The sequence below is a fragment of the Manis javanica genome, chromosome 7, assembly GCF_040802235.1.
Source record: "Manis javanica isolate MJ-LG chromosome 7, MJ_LKY, whole genome shotgun sequence".
Lineage (NCBI taxonomy): Eukaryota > Metazoa > Chordata > Mammalia > Pholidota > Manidae > Manis > Manis javanica.
In genome coordinates, this window is record NC_133162.1 from 128795879 (window position 1) to 128812832 (window position 16954).

General features: G+C 36.2%; 1 protein-coding gene across 2 annotated transcripts in view; it reads right to left on the bottom strand.

Moving 5' to 3' along the window:
• KCNH7 (potassium voltage-gated channel subfamily H member 7) overlaps positions 1-16954 on the bottom strand; it is a 434910-nt gene that overhangs the window by 131026 nt on the left and 286930 nt on the right. The window contains exons 4-5 of one of the 2 annotated variants that reach the window (XM_073241555.1): positions 9516-9944; positions 5009-5029 (exon numbers count right to left, since the gene is read on the bottom strand). In XM_073241555.1, coding sequence (XP_073097656.1) covers positions 5009-5029; positions 9516-9944 — 450 coding nt within the window. The remainder of the gene's footprint in view (positions 1-5008; positions 5030-9515; positions 9945-16954) is intronic. The other variant, XM_073241556.1, reaches the window with a different exon arrangement.

Sequence of the window (16954 nt, forward strand, 5' to 3'; positions counted from 1 at the left end):
TGCCATTTGTACTTGCAGGGCGTCGTCTAATTCTCATTGCTTATGACGGATTATGGTTTGCAAGGTCTTTTTGAAGTGTGAAGGGTGAATATATGCCCTGACATCTAGTGGGATTTCTTTCTTCTGTACAGCTCATTACTATTGCCTGTTACCACAAAAGGAATCGTTTTGGCATTACACTTAAAAGCAAGGGCCAGCTCATTCGTGAGAATGTCATACTTCCTCATCTGCTCCCCAGTTTATCTTGGCATAGTATTTATAATTCAACTATGGTTATTTCCTACTTTAAAAATTCATGTGTAAACAAGTATTATCTATTATTATTTATTCCAATAATGGTTTTTGTTATTATCCACCCATACTCCTGCTCTGTCATTTTATACAGTATTTGGGACAGTTTTTTCATGTCTTTAATGCTCTTAATACAAATTATTTTTCTTATGTCTGATTATTGTGTTATGTTTGCTAGTGTAGTTGTATTTGAACATTAGCATATTAAGAGAAATATCATTTTATTATAAACTGTTTTCCTTTGTTTCTTCTTTATAGTACAGGTAAGGAGTCACGTTGATCTTTTAGAAATAGGTTAAATTATCTCAGAATGTTGTCGGGATAGTAAAATGAGTATGACACAGCAAGAGGACATTGGTCCTGCTCAGATTTGGCCTCAGAATATTACACGTTCATTACAGTCCATATTTTAGCTTCTTTCATTTACTGGTAGAAAACCTTTCCCAATTGTTACTCCACATTTTTTTTTTAAAGCTCTTAGTGTTAGATATTTAATTTAGTTTTTCTTTTAAATCCATACATTTAAAGAATTCAGAACTTGAAATAATTCATGCATACTACTTAGATAAGACATTACAATCTTTTTCACCCCGCATGGCAAACATCATCATGCTCTTTTCTGCCCATTTTGAAGCAGATGTCCATATGTGGAAGTCTGTGAGTGTCTGCAAGATTGATTGGTTTTGGCTTAGGTTCCTCTAAAACCTGTCCACATTCTGATGAAAAAACTTCCCAACACTTTAATTAAGAGAGGTACTAACACTTTGCTCATTTTACCAATTGTAAACCTTAGCAGACAGAATATGAGGCTAAAAGGGAGTAAGAATCAAGGACTAGAAATCAGAATACAGGGTTTCCTACCTCCCAGGTCTATATTCAGAGAGGCTTTGGTTGAGGATTTTAAGGTGAAAGCCAGCCTCCCTGAGAGTGATCATGAACAGAGGGGATTTAGGATTCTAGTGAAAGAAAAGAGAATAACCTGAAAAACAAAGTAAACGAATTTAAAAAATATAAACGGACAGAAATTAAGGGAAATAATAGATTGGATAGAAAGTAACCAATAGATGCAAAAGTATATAAGAGGACCTGATGTTCTTTAGAGAAACCTTTGCCAAATGGATGACCAGATTACATTTTCCAATATACTGGGAGGAGGTAGAAAACAGGTGACCAAGTGGACTCAGCCAACAGCTGGATAAATCTCTAATGTGTGACAAGTGCTTGATTAAATATAAATTAGGCCAAGTCCCATCTACAAAGGAATGTTCTGCATTTAGAGATCAAGCTAGAGGCTAAAACAACTGAGAAGAATTTGAGATTAAAGGTATTTAAAATTTTTATGATAGGGCTACTTGAATTTATCATGAGTTACAAGATGCTAAAAGAGAATATGATCTCTCTTTGATGGTGCTGGAAATATAGAAAGGATATCTGATAATTTTTTCAAAAAGTAGTGCTTCTTTTCTTAAGATAATTTCTCTTGAGGACCAAATGGGACAGGACAGAGGGAAACAAAAAAATTGAGTTGTTGCCAAATCATCAGGTCTTTATACAATATCATTTAGGGCACAGAGTTTATTTGGCTAAAGTTAATACAAGTGAAATTGCTGGTATAATTTAACATTAAAGGAAATGCAAATTCAGTGTTTAATAATTGGATTTTGAGAGAAATACTGCCAGGAAGCATAAGGCAACCAGTTTAACAGAAAGATACATAAGAAGTAATCATGAAATTATATGTAATCTATATCCATATTGTGTTTCAATGCATGATATACACTTTACAGAAGAAAACTCTCACCTTTGAAAATCAATTTGCAAGTTCTTATAAGATTACAAATATTCGGTAATGGCCAATGTACTTTATGAGAAATATGTTGTATCAGATCAACTGATTTGCTTTTTGAATCTGATAGGCTTTGTAGCTAGAGAGGAGGTGAAACCTGTAATAATTCTTGAGAATAGTTTTGTTTCTGGCTCATAAAGTAGATTCATAGACAAGTTGGAAACTCAATAAACCATTGTTGGTGAGATACAGAGTTACTTGGGATAGTAAGGAGGTGGAAAAAAGAGAACAGTGAAATTACACTAATGATTTACTTACTAGGTAAGACAAGTGGGGTTAATTTTTATTGATGACTTGGAGAGTAGAATAGGCAGAGAAACCATGAAATTTGAGGTGAAGATCAGTTTATGAGAGATTGAAGTAGGATTAGGTTCACCTCTCCCATGTTAGAGAAATTGTTAAAAAATATTATGTACACACACATATAAATAGTATATGAAATTTGCTTGAATTAACTTTTTTACTCTTTGATCATAGGCTATATTTTTAGATCTCTGACATTTCAGTGTCAGAGTGCAAAGGGAATTTATTAAAGGGAAACAGAGGTGATCTTAAGAAAGAAGGCTAAATGGAAACTATTCTGTTTTCGGAGAAAAAAGAGTGAGCACCAATTTGCTGTTTTTATACTGTAATATCACATCAAGATTGGAAGTAGCCAGCTAGTATCTGTCCACTGAGGACAGATGAAGGAAAAAAAATGCACATTTCTTCAAGAAGGATTTAGGTTAGCTTTTTGTGTAACAAGAAGTAAAATAGATTTCCCAAGAACGTTAAAAAATGGGCTCCTTTAGAAATATAGATTCACTCACCATCTGGGCAAGGGATTTAGCCCACACACTGGTCTGAACGTAATAAACCAGATGATCTTGAAGGTCTTTCATATGTGTGCCTCAATTACTTATTTTATTTTGGTAAAAACATTTATTTTTGGTTGAGTTAGTTCTTGAAAAACAACTGTAATTATGCATTTATATTTCTTTCTTCAAGAAAGTGTAGAAATTCATCTTTTGTTTTAAATCTTGTAAATTTAAATGTGATTTAGAAACAAAGTCAAAAAAAATTTTTAAAGCACACTTAATGTATTTGTCCATATCTAATTAATATAACTGTTCTATAAAAATCTTAACGACCCAGTCAAATATTTTTTAATGTTTTCAAAACCAGAATCTGAACAAATAAATAATGAAGACGTTGGAGGACACATTTACATTAAGTGTGTATTAAATTTGCACATGTTTATCTAATTTGGGGGTTTAACTTCATAAATTCTAATATGTTAAAGCTTTCTATAGTGGTTTAGAATTTCCTAATCCCAAATTCTGACTTTGATGATTCATTTTTATTCTAAGACTGTTGCTATTAAAAAATGAATCATTGAGGGAAAAGGGTAGGAGATTAAATGGATTAGTTTATGAGACTAAAATATTAATGTAGTTTGAATGACAACTATGTGAACTACTAGTTTGGAAGCTAAGCCAGCTCAATGTCTATTTATTAAGAAAAATTAGATTTGTTTCTCACTGCATTTAAAAGATCATGGGGAAATTAATGTCTAATACTTTATATCTAATAGCTAAATGCCAAAGCCAGTCATATTTCACATAGGCAACTTGGCAAGAGCTCTCTGTATTATGTTTCTGGAGGTTATATTCTGAATTACACCAAAACCACCACCACAGCTGACACTAATTTGTTCCCTTTTAGAAATCACAGTGGACAGGCCAAGGATAGAATAATCATGTCAATGAAATCGCATCCCACTACTGGAAGTCACTTGCACGGATCCTTTATGAAGTGCTTACAGAATAAAATTGGGATGGGAAGGAGCTGCCACAATTTTCCTTACATACAAATTACCCTGGGCTGCTGACCAGAAAACATCTTTAGTTTCTAGTGCTGTTAATTCATAACTGTCACTAGTTCTGAATTAATTAGGGAAGCAATTGAGAAATAAATCAATGTAAAAACTTCACAGTGATCAGAGTAGCAGTGACACACGGAAGAGGCCCAAACAGTGACTTTTAAATAACAATGGTTACTGGTGGAGACGTGTTCATGCAACACACAAGCACACATGAGTCACTGTCACCATATGTACACAACCACAGCAGCATGCATGGCTATGTTAAGACAAAGCCCCCAAATTTTCAATTTGATGAGAATAACATGATTATTATAATGTTATGATTCCTTGTATCTATGACAACATTGTAGAAAAACAGGTAAATTTCAAATTTTTAGCTGAATCCAGATTTAGCCAGAGGGATTGCCCCCTAAGACATTACCCTACAGTAGCTGTAGGTCATGCCAGTGATTTTTAGACTATTATAGGACACAATTTAAAATGACTGAAATGTAATATAGAAAAATAGAAGATGACTCTCATGCATGTACAGTGTACTACTACAGTAAGCTTAAAACCATACCCCCTGCCATCCAGGAGCGTGAAACTAGTTTTAAGGAAACAAAAGAGGAACAAGTGAAGTGATGCTGTCATGTAGCACTTTGATTATTTAATCTTGTATTCAGAAACTTTTTTTTTTGGCTGAAATAGGCTAATGTGCCTCTTTCACCCGGGAATATATTTAACACAATATACGTTTCTTTCCAAATGGCTTAAATATCTAGGAAGTGTTCATTGTCAGCCTAGGCTTCTCCTTCTTGCAGGAAAAGGAGTTCATAATCACTTGGGTAACAAGCCGAGAAAGTAACAATGTCTCCAGCAAAATCAAGCCGTGATGTCTCCACCAGGCACTTGGACTAGCTAAGGGCAGCATGATGCACTGAACAGGGCATACAGCAGGCAAGTTAACATGCTGCGTAAAGGGGTGCTTGGAGCATCACACGATGAAATTTGAGTTCGTACATTACCTTTGACATTGCGACCATTGTCTGTTTTGAGCACACAAGGATAAAAAAGAGAGAAATATAAAAAGAAGACTAAAATTATGTACACTGAATTATCTCTGTAAAAACAATCAGAGAAAACAGGATGTAATGATTGGAAATTTATCTTCGAAATTAACATTTTGTACTAGTCAACCAAGTTATATGCATCTATCAAAAATACCTGCCATCTTAAGCATTCATGTTCAAATAGGTGATACATTTATCTTACTTAACTTAAATGAACTCTAAGACACCTCTTTATAGTTAGAACAGTTTGGAGAAAGAGATCCCCAGCTGCCTTCAGTTGTGATAAAACCTTTCAACCTCGTCAGAAGACAATTTTTAGCATAATTTCAACCATTGTTTATAAAGAAAGACTACACACATTTTGCATGTAACTTGAAATAACTTTTTTCATGTAATTTAACCTAGTATGTGAATAAGGAAACATGTTTCTAAGACAACAATTTACCTTAAACCAACTTGAGTTATTAATTACAATTTCATTAACTGCCCCTCCCACAAATGTTCTTCAATATATATTTAGAAATTACTAAAGAGTACTCAAAAAGTAATTCTTAGCCAAAAATAGTTGTAAGGAACTCAGTGAAAGATTTGACTCTTTGAGATAACAAGAGATTTTTAACTTTATGTTGTTACAGTGCACTTAGTGTAAAAGCACAATAGTCAGGAAAATCATGTATATTAAAATAGGCTTTTATTCCAATCTCTGAGTGGAATGTTTTCAGAATTGTTTTGAGATTAGCAATCTGACTCGGTTGCATATTTGCTACTAACAAAATATGCTTTACTAGTTTTGAAACAAACAAGCTTAAAATAAATGAAGTCATGCCAAAACCATCCAAATATACCCGATTTGAAAAATCAGTTCCACACTTGTGCATATCTATTCTAATGCTGTGCATATTTAAAATCTTGGGATATATTGTGACTTTTTTAAAGTTTAAACTGAAGCAATTTCAATAATGAAGCATATTAAATTGTTAGCACAGACACTGCCTCAGACAGAGAAACACAAATAAAATTGTGACCTTACTTGACAACTGTCTTTGCCCTTTAAGGAACCATGAAAAGCAAATAGGGATAGTGGAAGAGACCTTGATTACATAGGATTAATTATTTCCATCAGGTGCTAGTCCTCAAAATCATTAGTAAAGTAACGCTTGCAAGTGATTAAAAATTATAACTTCTTATCAAACCTTGAAATTATACACAAATATTGGAAAATTTCAAAAAACCTGACCAAAAGTTATGTGGTTAATGTTGCTTTCACATACTAAGGTAGAACATGAGGTCTGGTGTTAGCTGAGATCTTCTTGTTATTTTTCCATGACAATATAGTGCACAAATTAAAGTAAGAATTTAGAATTCTGTTGCAATTTGACAGAATAAGTTTATGTCTGTTCAATCTAATAATAAAACAAATGAGATTTACATTTTTCATGCCTGCTTTGTGTTTTTAACTTCATTTCTCTAGTAGGGCATTTTTATTGTATTTACAAATGTGTTGGTCCATGACACATCAGAAAAAGATTCTGGTCTTTCACCTACAAATGGTTTGAGAAGTACAATTCTGAGATACTGGTAATGTAGATTAAATGAAAGGATAATGTAAAACCTTATGCAATAATATATTTTCAAATTATTTAAAGTTCTATAAAGATATCCTATAGAGGAGCTAACTTCTCTCCTGAATGAGGAGACAACAATCTAAATTCAAAATATAGAGCACATGGGATTTAACTGATTAACTAGTTACATGGATTCATGAGACTAAAATCAGTTTCAAAGTATTCCATCTTCACTTATAAGTGGTTCCCTTTCTAAAACACATCAAATTCTGTAGCCTTAGGAAGTGTAGCTTCTATGATAAGTGATTTTGTAGCTAAAATTGCTCTGAAGCTGTAAAAATACCCTCAATTTATCAATCAATAGCCAGACATTGACTGTAGTATTGGCAAGAAAGTGATACTTTTTTCTTTTTAAATAACAGAGCTTGAGTGGGGGAATAAAATAAAGAATGATCTTAACACCAAGCCTCCATGTATAGAACCTGTACTGAGAAATCCAAAAGTATTAAATAATCCTTTCTAAATGGAGATTACGTGAAATTGAAAACAATGAAGTTAAATCATGAAATCTGATCTAACCTATTCAGTGCCACTGTTAAAAAACAGGCAAGAGTCTTTACCAAGCCCTGAGTAATCATTTAATATTCAAATCTACTGTTTCTGAACGTTATTATACTGTAATTCGGGCTCTAGGCAATAGACCAATCCCTGAAAAATCAGTATGATTCCTAAAGATGAGGATACTAACTGGACTCACTAACTGAAATGGATGTTGGTCATCTGAATTATCGTGTTGGACTTTTTGTCGTTCATTCACAGGCTCCATTTTTTGGAGGTTTCATTCAGTCAGGGGATGCTGAGCAGGCCATCACTAGATGGCATAGGGCCTTTGATGATTATCCAGTTTAGGAACTGTCCTTGATTTATTTCCCTTTCTACTTTCTTTGGACTAAAGATTAAAATGGAAGTGCTAATCGCTCCTACACTATATACAGTTTCTCAACTATTTTGTATAGAAAACTGTTCCTTCTCTTTTTTGTGAAATTGATTTATTTTTCTTCAAAAGTTCCTGCCAATTCATTTTCTTTTACCCCTTCTACCTTCTCCACTTCACTGTGCCTTTAATAAAGATCCTTCACATGATTCAACCCTAAGATTTTGGGTTAATTTCAGAGTATTATGGAGTAGATAGCTCATCCGTTCCTGACGTGTGTGTTTTTGTAATATGATTCATGAACAAGATCCCCTCAGTTTCCCATCAACATTTATTGAGTTCCTGCCATGAAACAGGCAGTTGTGCAAGATACTAAGTTGTGCAAAGCCAGCTATGCCAGGGCTCCCATCCTCGGGTAGCTCTCAGCAATGTGTTATTTGCTTGCATATTTAACAGGAATGACAGACAGACATATGGACTAAATAGAGAATGTAACAAATACTATAATATATGTAAACACCACTGTGCACACTCAGGTGTGTAATCATTTAATTCTTCTGATTTGGGAAGGGAAAATGGGTCCTGCTGGCTGTAAGTCACAGTGTAAGAGGGGCAAAGTGAGTATTCCTGCCAGAACACACTAAGGGAGTGAGAAAATGGGTGTTACATTTTTGGGAAAAAGCGATTATCTTTTGCAGGTTCAGAATAGAGCGCATAGTACAGGAAGGAGTCTTGCAGGGGATAGAAATGAGTCTTGAAAAACAGCTGTGTTCAGCTGGCAAAGTGCCTGGGACCCTGCATCATGGAGCCCTTGATCAGAGTTATGTTTTAAAAGGACGACCAGCAGCAGCATCGGTGAGGATGGGCGTTCATGGAATGAGTACCACAGATGGGACAGTGGGCCTCTCAAGAGTCCAAGCCTATGGGCTTCATAGAAGTGGGACTGATGTAGGCATGCAACAGGTACTGTGAATCTCTGGAGCTCCTGGGGAAAGTTTCATGAGTCAGCAGACCCCCTCTAATGGCAGGTTTCACAGGGCAGGGGTGCAGGGAAAGAGCATTGCATGGATGGATGGTGGAGGCTGGAGACAGGCTCATGGGTTTGAAGGCCAGCTCTGGCACTCCGTAATCTTGGGCCACTGATTTATTTCACACATCTCAGCCTCAGCAACCTCATCTATAAAATGGAGCTTAATAATGGTTCCTAACTCACAGGGTTGCTATAAGAATGAAATGAAAGTGAATGTATATCTAGCATATACATAGCCTCATACATAGTAAATACTCAACAAATGTTATCCATTATCATGTTAATGATGAATTGTTTTTATCACCGCCCTCTAAACATGCTCTTCACCACTGGCTAATATAAGAATATGAACATGAAGAGGCCAAAGAGAAATAAATGAATTCAAGTTGGTTTTGGCTGAGATCAAGAATTTAAGGCTTTTTTCCCCTCTAAACCTTCTCCCCTCCCCTTATCTGTCTCCTCCCCACCCCCAATCAGTTTATAGCTTTCTGATCACTAAGTACACCACATTCATACATCTCTTCCTTTGGAAAGAGTTGGTCAATGAAATAGTCCTGTGCTGGCACAGCGTTCTTCCAGCCCAGGGCTTGACTATTTGTCAAATGCAGCAAAATTAGTTATGCTAAGGCTGATGGCGTCATCATCTAAGTGCATCTTACAGGAGGTACTGATTAGTTACCACTCCATAAGGTAGGCAGATGATGGTTATGTACAATTTCAGAAACACAGATAAGAAGCCAGAAGAAACCAAATTTGACTAGAGTTTAAAGAGGAAATCAGTAACAGCTCTGAATACAGAATTCATATTTGTCATAGCCTTTACTCAACATTTCTTACCCAAACACATAAGGATTAATGTCAAAATTAAAAACAATATGGAGATTACCTTTCATTACCCATTAATATATATTTCCATATTTAAAGTAAACCTACCTTCACTGGCATGTCGGTCTCTAAATACGTTCTTGGGGTGGACACTGAAGCCTTCTATGTCATGAACTGAGGAAGCCCTCCGGATACTACAGATGCTTTCTTTCGATCTGGAATGAGTCAGCTGGGAACTTGACTGCAGCATGTCAGGGTAAAGTCGGTCCCATTGCCGTTTGGGAGAGGAATGGTCAAGAGGTCCAGATATATTCACCAAGGGGGAACATTTGCTGGGTTGTATCAAAGCTTTTGTATCATCTGCTTCGGAGGGGCTGCAGCTCTCTTTCGTAGGGGACTTAAAGTGCTTCATGGCTACTGAATCATCGCTGTGTTTAGATGAATCGATTACTACCACATCAGGGTCTTCTTGTGGTAAGGACTGCTTTCTGTAAGTGAGAACTCTCAGACCAGGGAACTTGAACCCAAAAAGCTTCCCTACAAAGAGAGACAAGAAAGAGCGCTATTACAAGATAAAGGGTACATCCTTTAAAACAGACTTTGTTGACTTATATCTACATGCCATGCAAAAAGAATTATTAATCAATATTAATGAAGTCATTTACAGTTCCAGTGAGGGATAGTAGAGAAAACTTCTCTAAGACCAATATGAATTATCATATAAGCAGTAAGAAAATAGTAAAATAACTTTATCATATTTCTGATGCTTACTCAAGTGACATGAAAACATTATTTGGGTAACACAAGGTTTTTTGTTTTAATAAATTAAAGACATATATCTACTCTACATCCATTTTTTAAGGAAATTTGAAGGGTGGAAAACCATAGAAAGGAAACGAAGGGATGGGGCATCATATATAAAAGGGTCAGACACAGAAAAAAATTATAGTGTATGCCTGTGTGTGTGTGTGTGTGTGTGTGTGTGTGTGTGTGTGTGTGTGAGGGGGTGGTACTGTATTAGAAGTAGAAGGGAAGGTGGGGCAAAGAGTTGGCCAGACTATTCTAGAAGGTTTGTATTGGATAATATTGTGAGTCAAGTGTGGTTGGATAAAGTGGGGTCAACTGTGTATGAGACATTTCTCATTCTATTTGGAATCCTTGAAATGCTTTTGGTTCCAAAGACGGATGTTGTGGGGACAAGCACTATCTGCTTACAACCTTTTGTCCCAGAATAACCATGTGTCCACATGGCTCTCCTTCAGGCCGCACGCTAACTACATGGTACCTTGATGGGCTAGAGTTGGCCAAATCCAGGCCCTCCGTCTCCATGGAAACATCTTATTAGGAGGCAGGCCCCTCTGGGCAATGGTCACACAAGAATGATTTGTTTTAGCAAAGCATGTCATAGTCTCTGTCCCCTCTCCCCTGGCACAGATGTAGTCTTTGTCCTCTCACCCTATATAAGCAGTTCCCCCCCTGTACACAATAGTGGTGTGCAACCTTAAATGACATTCTGATCGAACTATAAAAATGCCCTACTCTATCCAGCTGGCTGTTCCTGGACTACCTGTATGTAAGTCCCATAAACCCTCATGTCTCATACGGCATTTCTGGGCCTTTTCTTTGGTCTTTTGAGAGCATTCTCATTGAATCTCAGCCACTTGAGCATGTAATCAGACTTGTGATCACAAAGATGAAAACACAAGGATTTCTTTATTCTGATTTTTTTTAAATTCCAAAATCTGAGAATATGGCATGAAATGTTATATATATCTCAGAGTGGATAATGCTTGGACGGGGAAGTAAATATAAACACTAAAAAGTGGATATTAAAAATTAAAATACTAGCTAATAAACACATAAACTCACTGTAGCAAAAATGCAAATCAAAATAAGAGGATAGCATTTTCCACTCTTCTCTTCAATTTAGCAGTAAATGAAAAAAAGAACTGTAACATCTAGTGCTGGAAAAGAATGCTGGAGAACATTCTGACACTTTGCTGGTGGGGTTGCAAACTGCTACAAATTCTTTGGAAAGTCATCTTATAATATCTATTAAAATGAAAAAAAATAAACTTTCCTTGACTCAGTAATCCCATTTTTGGATATTATAAAGGCACAAAACTTAGACACAATATGAATATTCATTAGAAGGAGAATGGCTGACCAGAGTTTGGCATTTTTATACTTTGGAATCTTACAATGTTCTTTAAAAAACAAAAATATGCATATGTTTTGATCAGAAGGTTATTCAAATATAGTGTAAATGAACAAGCAAGGTTCAGCTTACTTTGTTTATGATGATATTATTTCACTAAAAATAATAGAAACCTGTATATTTCCAAGTTGTAGGGCAATAAAGATGTGGAAGAATATACTCTAAACTTTTAAGGTTGATTGGCTAAGTGGGTTTAGAAGGGTGGGAAGTATAATGTATCACATGCTTCTTTACATATCTCTACTGTGAATTACCTAAACTATATATTCCTATTTTTTAAAAATCAAGGTATCATTGATATACAGTCTTGTGAAAGCTTCTATCCCTAAAAGAAATGAAAAGATGAGAGAAATCATCCAAACAATATTGCATAATTCAAAGCTTTCCAAGTATTTTCTGTAAGAAAATGCAGTTTCTAATTGCTAATGCCAGCACAGTAGCCCAGGTCCACATCACCCCATAGTTTTACAATTACATGTTGCCATTCTAATCAGAAAGTTGGTGTTTTTGGGTTACACAATTATCACCTTTTTATATTCTTTAAGTATCATGGGCACCATTATCTTTAATATTCACTATGAACTTTCCCTCCATACACTGAAGTCAATTTTAAAATATGGAAGAACACTCTCAAAACTCATGAACATTTCTGCATTTTAATTGAGTACACTCTTCCAGTAGATAGTCTTATCTACACACATTATTTTCAATTCCATCTTTAATCCAATGACTCATACATTTCTATCTCCAGCCCAGACATCTTCTTAGTTCCAAACATGGGTATCTAATGTCCTCATCAACTACCTCACTTAGAAGTTTAAAAGATACCCCAAAATCTCATATCAAATCAAATCTCATGATCTATCCCTCCAAGCCCAACCCTGTTTTTCAGTGATAGCCACACAATCTAAGTAGTTGTATCAGCCTGAGACTTGAGGGCAATTCTAGCTACTGTTCTATCTCTCACCTCCATCCCCCATGTTAGATGAATCCATTCATTGTGTTCACCTCCTGAGTATCTCTTTAATGGTTTTACCTCTTTTATATCCACTGCTTTCACTTTCGTGCAAGCTACTATCACAGTTCACCTCATTTCTTGCAGTAGGTTACTATCACTTTCCATGGTTGAATCATACTGACTATCCTTTAAAACAACGTTTATCATTAAAAAAGTTCACATCTGATCACATAGGCTACTGTTTAATCATTCACTGCTCCCAGAGCCTTCCTGCTTCGGGAATGAAGACAACACTACCTCCACTCTGCAGTTCCATCTTTTCTCCCTTACTTTCTAGGATCCAGCCATACAGACTTTTAATTTTTCTGCAGTCTTGTGCTTCTTCCAGATTCAGTTTCCCTGTATTTGATGCTTTTTACCCTTTCTACTTACCACATCCTTTGGATTTTGGCTCCAGAGCCATCATTTCCTTTGAGGAGCTTTTCATTCCCTCTGAACTGGATCAGCCTCAACTACATAGCTTCCACCACAGTTAATATATAGTTACACACTTGTCGGTTTTCTGATTAATATTTTTCTCTCTTAGTGGACTGTAAGCCGCATAAGGATGGGGCCTTTGTCTATTTTGCTCATCAAATCCCAGCTCTGACAGATGCCTGAGCATGGTATCTGAATGTCCATGAGCTGATTCTAAATTGATAATGTGCTTCAATTTTGACTATGGAACAACAGAATACTTAATTGCCTTGACCAACTTAGAGAATCGTAGCCTCTTGGAATTGTATTGGCCTTGTTTACCAAAAGTGATTGACTGAGTAGAACTCACAGATGATGGAAATGGTGAACTCTACTAGGTAATATATACTTGATACAACTTTTATTGTTAATTTCATCTTTTTTCAGAAATTACTAATTGTTACCATTCTGATTCTAGCATATACACAGATGTTTTTCCAGACTCCTCATCACCTAGTGAATTTTACATAAAACCTCCGTTTTTACAATTAAGCTGGCTAATTTATTATTATAAGCTTTCATTTGTGGGTAGTAGTTAACAGTGTTAAATATAATTGAAATAGAATGAATTTTTCTGATGAAAGACATGACAGTACACGAAGTCCAAGTACATTCAACATTAAACTCTGGATTAATAAAATGGAGATGAGAGTAACAAATCTGTGCAAATAAATTAAATAACAGTGCATCAGGGAAACTGTCTTATAAGCATTCTTATATAATTCTACTAACAACTTTTAAAGGCTGAAGTTAAATTGCCAAGTTAAAAGTCAGTGAACTGCATCAAAGTCATCTGATTAGTTTTTAATGGACCCAGAATTGACTTATAAAGCAGTTTACAAATCAATTCTGCAAGCTTATTACAGTGCACTGAAGGTCAGTACCTACTTTTATTCATTCTTCATCAACTACATTACCCTCCTCCTTTAAAAACAATTCACTGCCTTCCTTAAATGAATTACTCCACAGACATTTAGTTTTCTCCTATAGTTTAGTCATATCCAAAGTGGTACAGATGGTCTTTTCTGCATCACTAGGTTAATATAACCATGTTATACTGCATTACAGATTTAGTTGTCTAACTGTTGTTCACCCAGAAAGAAAACACATTGAGAATTTTGTTCAATGCAAGCACTTTCAGGCACAAAATATAAAACATAGATGAGTATAATCCTGTTATAGTTCTTAACACTGATAAACACCCTTGGTAAGTTAGATCTCCATAGTTGACTATATTTGTTTTCTGACTTGAATAACTAAAATAGATACCATTTAGCCTATTATCTCCTAAAATGTTCAATAAATATGAAAAAACAATAAGATTTTTTACACATTCCCCCAAACAATAGTTAGTACTGATAAACTCCTTGCATGAACGTGATTTTGTTTAAATATACCATTTTCACTAAGAAGACATATAGTTTCTAACATATATGCATTTATAATTCAGACTACTGAAGTGTCTTTCTCAGGACATGTCATTTCTGTAAATCTACTGAATATAAGTTTGGAAACTGCATCTCCATGTATCCTGTGTCTATTTAACTAAAAGCTTTTTACTTCTCAACCAAGCAAGCACACAGATAATCCCATCATCTTTCTCTTTAAAAAGTAGAATCATGACTCCAACCTGTATTTGCAAAGATGTTAAATACTAGGCCCAAAGTCAAATAGGAGATTAGAATAAAGTCAGAATAAAACAGCATGTTCCTTGATACCTAGTTTCAGTTTTACCTAAGATATTGTATTTTCTTGGGCCAGAAAGACTTATAAAAGAATCTAGTGAGAATCATATCTGTCTTGCAAATAAATGTACATAAATGCATACACACAATTTTGCTTATGAACTTACAGACTGAAAAACAAAATTGCTTCCCCCAGTCAATACCCTTCCATTAACCTCTCCTAGGATCCCCTAGTATTCATTGGCTTTTAATATTCCTTCCAGTTTTGAGTTTGTTCACTTATATGTTTATGCTAAATCACAGTTCTCACAAAATTGTAATGATCACTGCTACATTTCTACCCTATCTCTGTGGAAGTGAGATTATAGTAAATGGTTCTTCTGAACTTTTCCAAATTAAGAAGACTTCATTAGTCTGAAGGGTTATTCTTCCCCTTCTCTCTTTTCCTCTCTCTCTCTCTCCCTCTCTGGGAGCTGGTTCTCATTTACTAGAGTTTGGAAGAAAACTATTGTGCCAACTTTGACCTCAATCACCTTTTCTAATTTAGGAATATACCTAGGAATATTACAAATAATAATATTTCTTGAAGAAAAACAAATAGTTCTGAAATATGCTCCATACCATCCTAATCATTGAATTTCTTCACAACCACAAATTCCCAATCATTCCCTTGGTTCAATTTCTAATCATTTCTACAAACTCTTAGAACTTTGATTATCTAATGATTTTACTACCTAAAACCCAGTTAAATATAAATTACAGGTATTTTGCCCTTTTTTGGTTCTGCTTTTGTTGAATTATGGACCGAAAAGTAGAAAGAAACTTAAGATCAGTCATGAAAACTAGAGAGCATAGTGGGGTCAAGAGAGGACATATGGGAGGAGGTGGGGTAAGTGTTGTGAAGGCCATGAGTGGAGATATTTCACCGCACAAAGGGTTAGGGGTGGTGGGTGGTATCTCGGATTGGATCCCTGCAAAAAAGACTGCAAAATGTCTGTGGGGAGTGTCCTCAGGAGATATAAAGGCACGGAAGGGAGGAGGGCAGGACTGAACAGAAGCTCAACTGTTATACAAATGCACTGAAGCTCCAGTCAGTCCTCCAGGGAGCTCTGGAGCAGAATAGCCTTTCAAAGTTAGGCTAAAGGGACGTCAGAGTATCTGACCTTGGCCCCCCACTCACCAGTCACCGGCTACAGCCATTCCGTGGGAAAGGCCAAACCTTGAGTAGCACAGTTCCCTGCCTTTGACTACAATTCTCAGCGAGAGGAGGAGCTGTGCGCCCCCAGCAGCCATTTCCAGGGGCTGGGCTGCCCCTGCCTGAGGAAGGTGTCTGGCTGAGCGGCACAGTGTCTGCCCCCAGTACAGAGGTGGAAGAACAGCCAGCACTTGGTTTGAAAAGAAAAAAAAAAACTCATCTGAATTACGTCTACAATCAGCTCCTATCACACAGCATAAGGATTTGTGAATTAGTGTCAATGCACCTTTCTAAAATCAGGGTATTCACTCAAGTCTGACACTTAAATTGGAAGCCTTAAAATCACTGTGAGAATTTTTCCTCCAGCCAAATAGCTCTGGGTGTGTGGAGAAACGTGACTTTAATCTCTGAGTCAGAGAGCGCAACAGATCAAATCTGATGGGAGAAACAGGAAAGATAATTGACATATCTGCCTTTCTTCTTAGGGAGAAATTTCCATAGAGGGGCCCTGCAAGGAGATGCGTCTTTTCTTCTCTAATTGGTAAGGAGTATATGATGATAACTCATGATATTGTCACAAAAGGCAGTACTTGGCAGTTAGGCTGAGAACAAGGACTATTCAAGTGAACTCAGTACTGACCTGGGAGCCTGTTCAGAGGATGACAAACGGGGCGGGGCAGTCAGTGCAGTCCTGGTAGTGACAACAAAAGATCACCAGGGAGCACACCAACCTAGTCAACCTGAAACTAAATTTGGGACTCTGGAAAGGAGCAGATGTGGTCAGTAATGCCTCTAAAGACTTAAACTCCTGGGACATTTCTTAGGCAAGAGACCCCAGAGGCAAAGCAATGTCTTATAATAAGGCAGTAAGTACAGGCCCAGAAGTTGCCCTGAATTTTGGGTTCAGTAGGCATGCAGCAGGGTGAGAGCAATCACTGGAGCTGAAGCAGCAGAGACCTTCTAGAACAGGTTCAC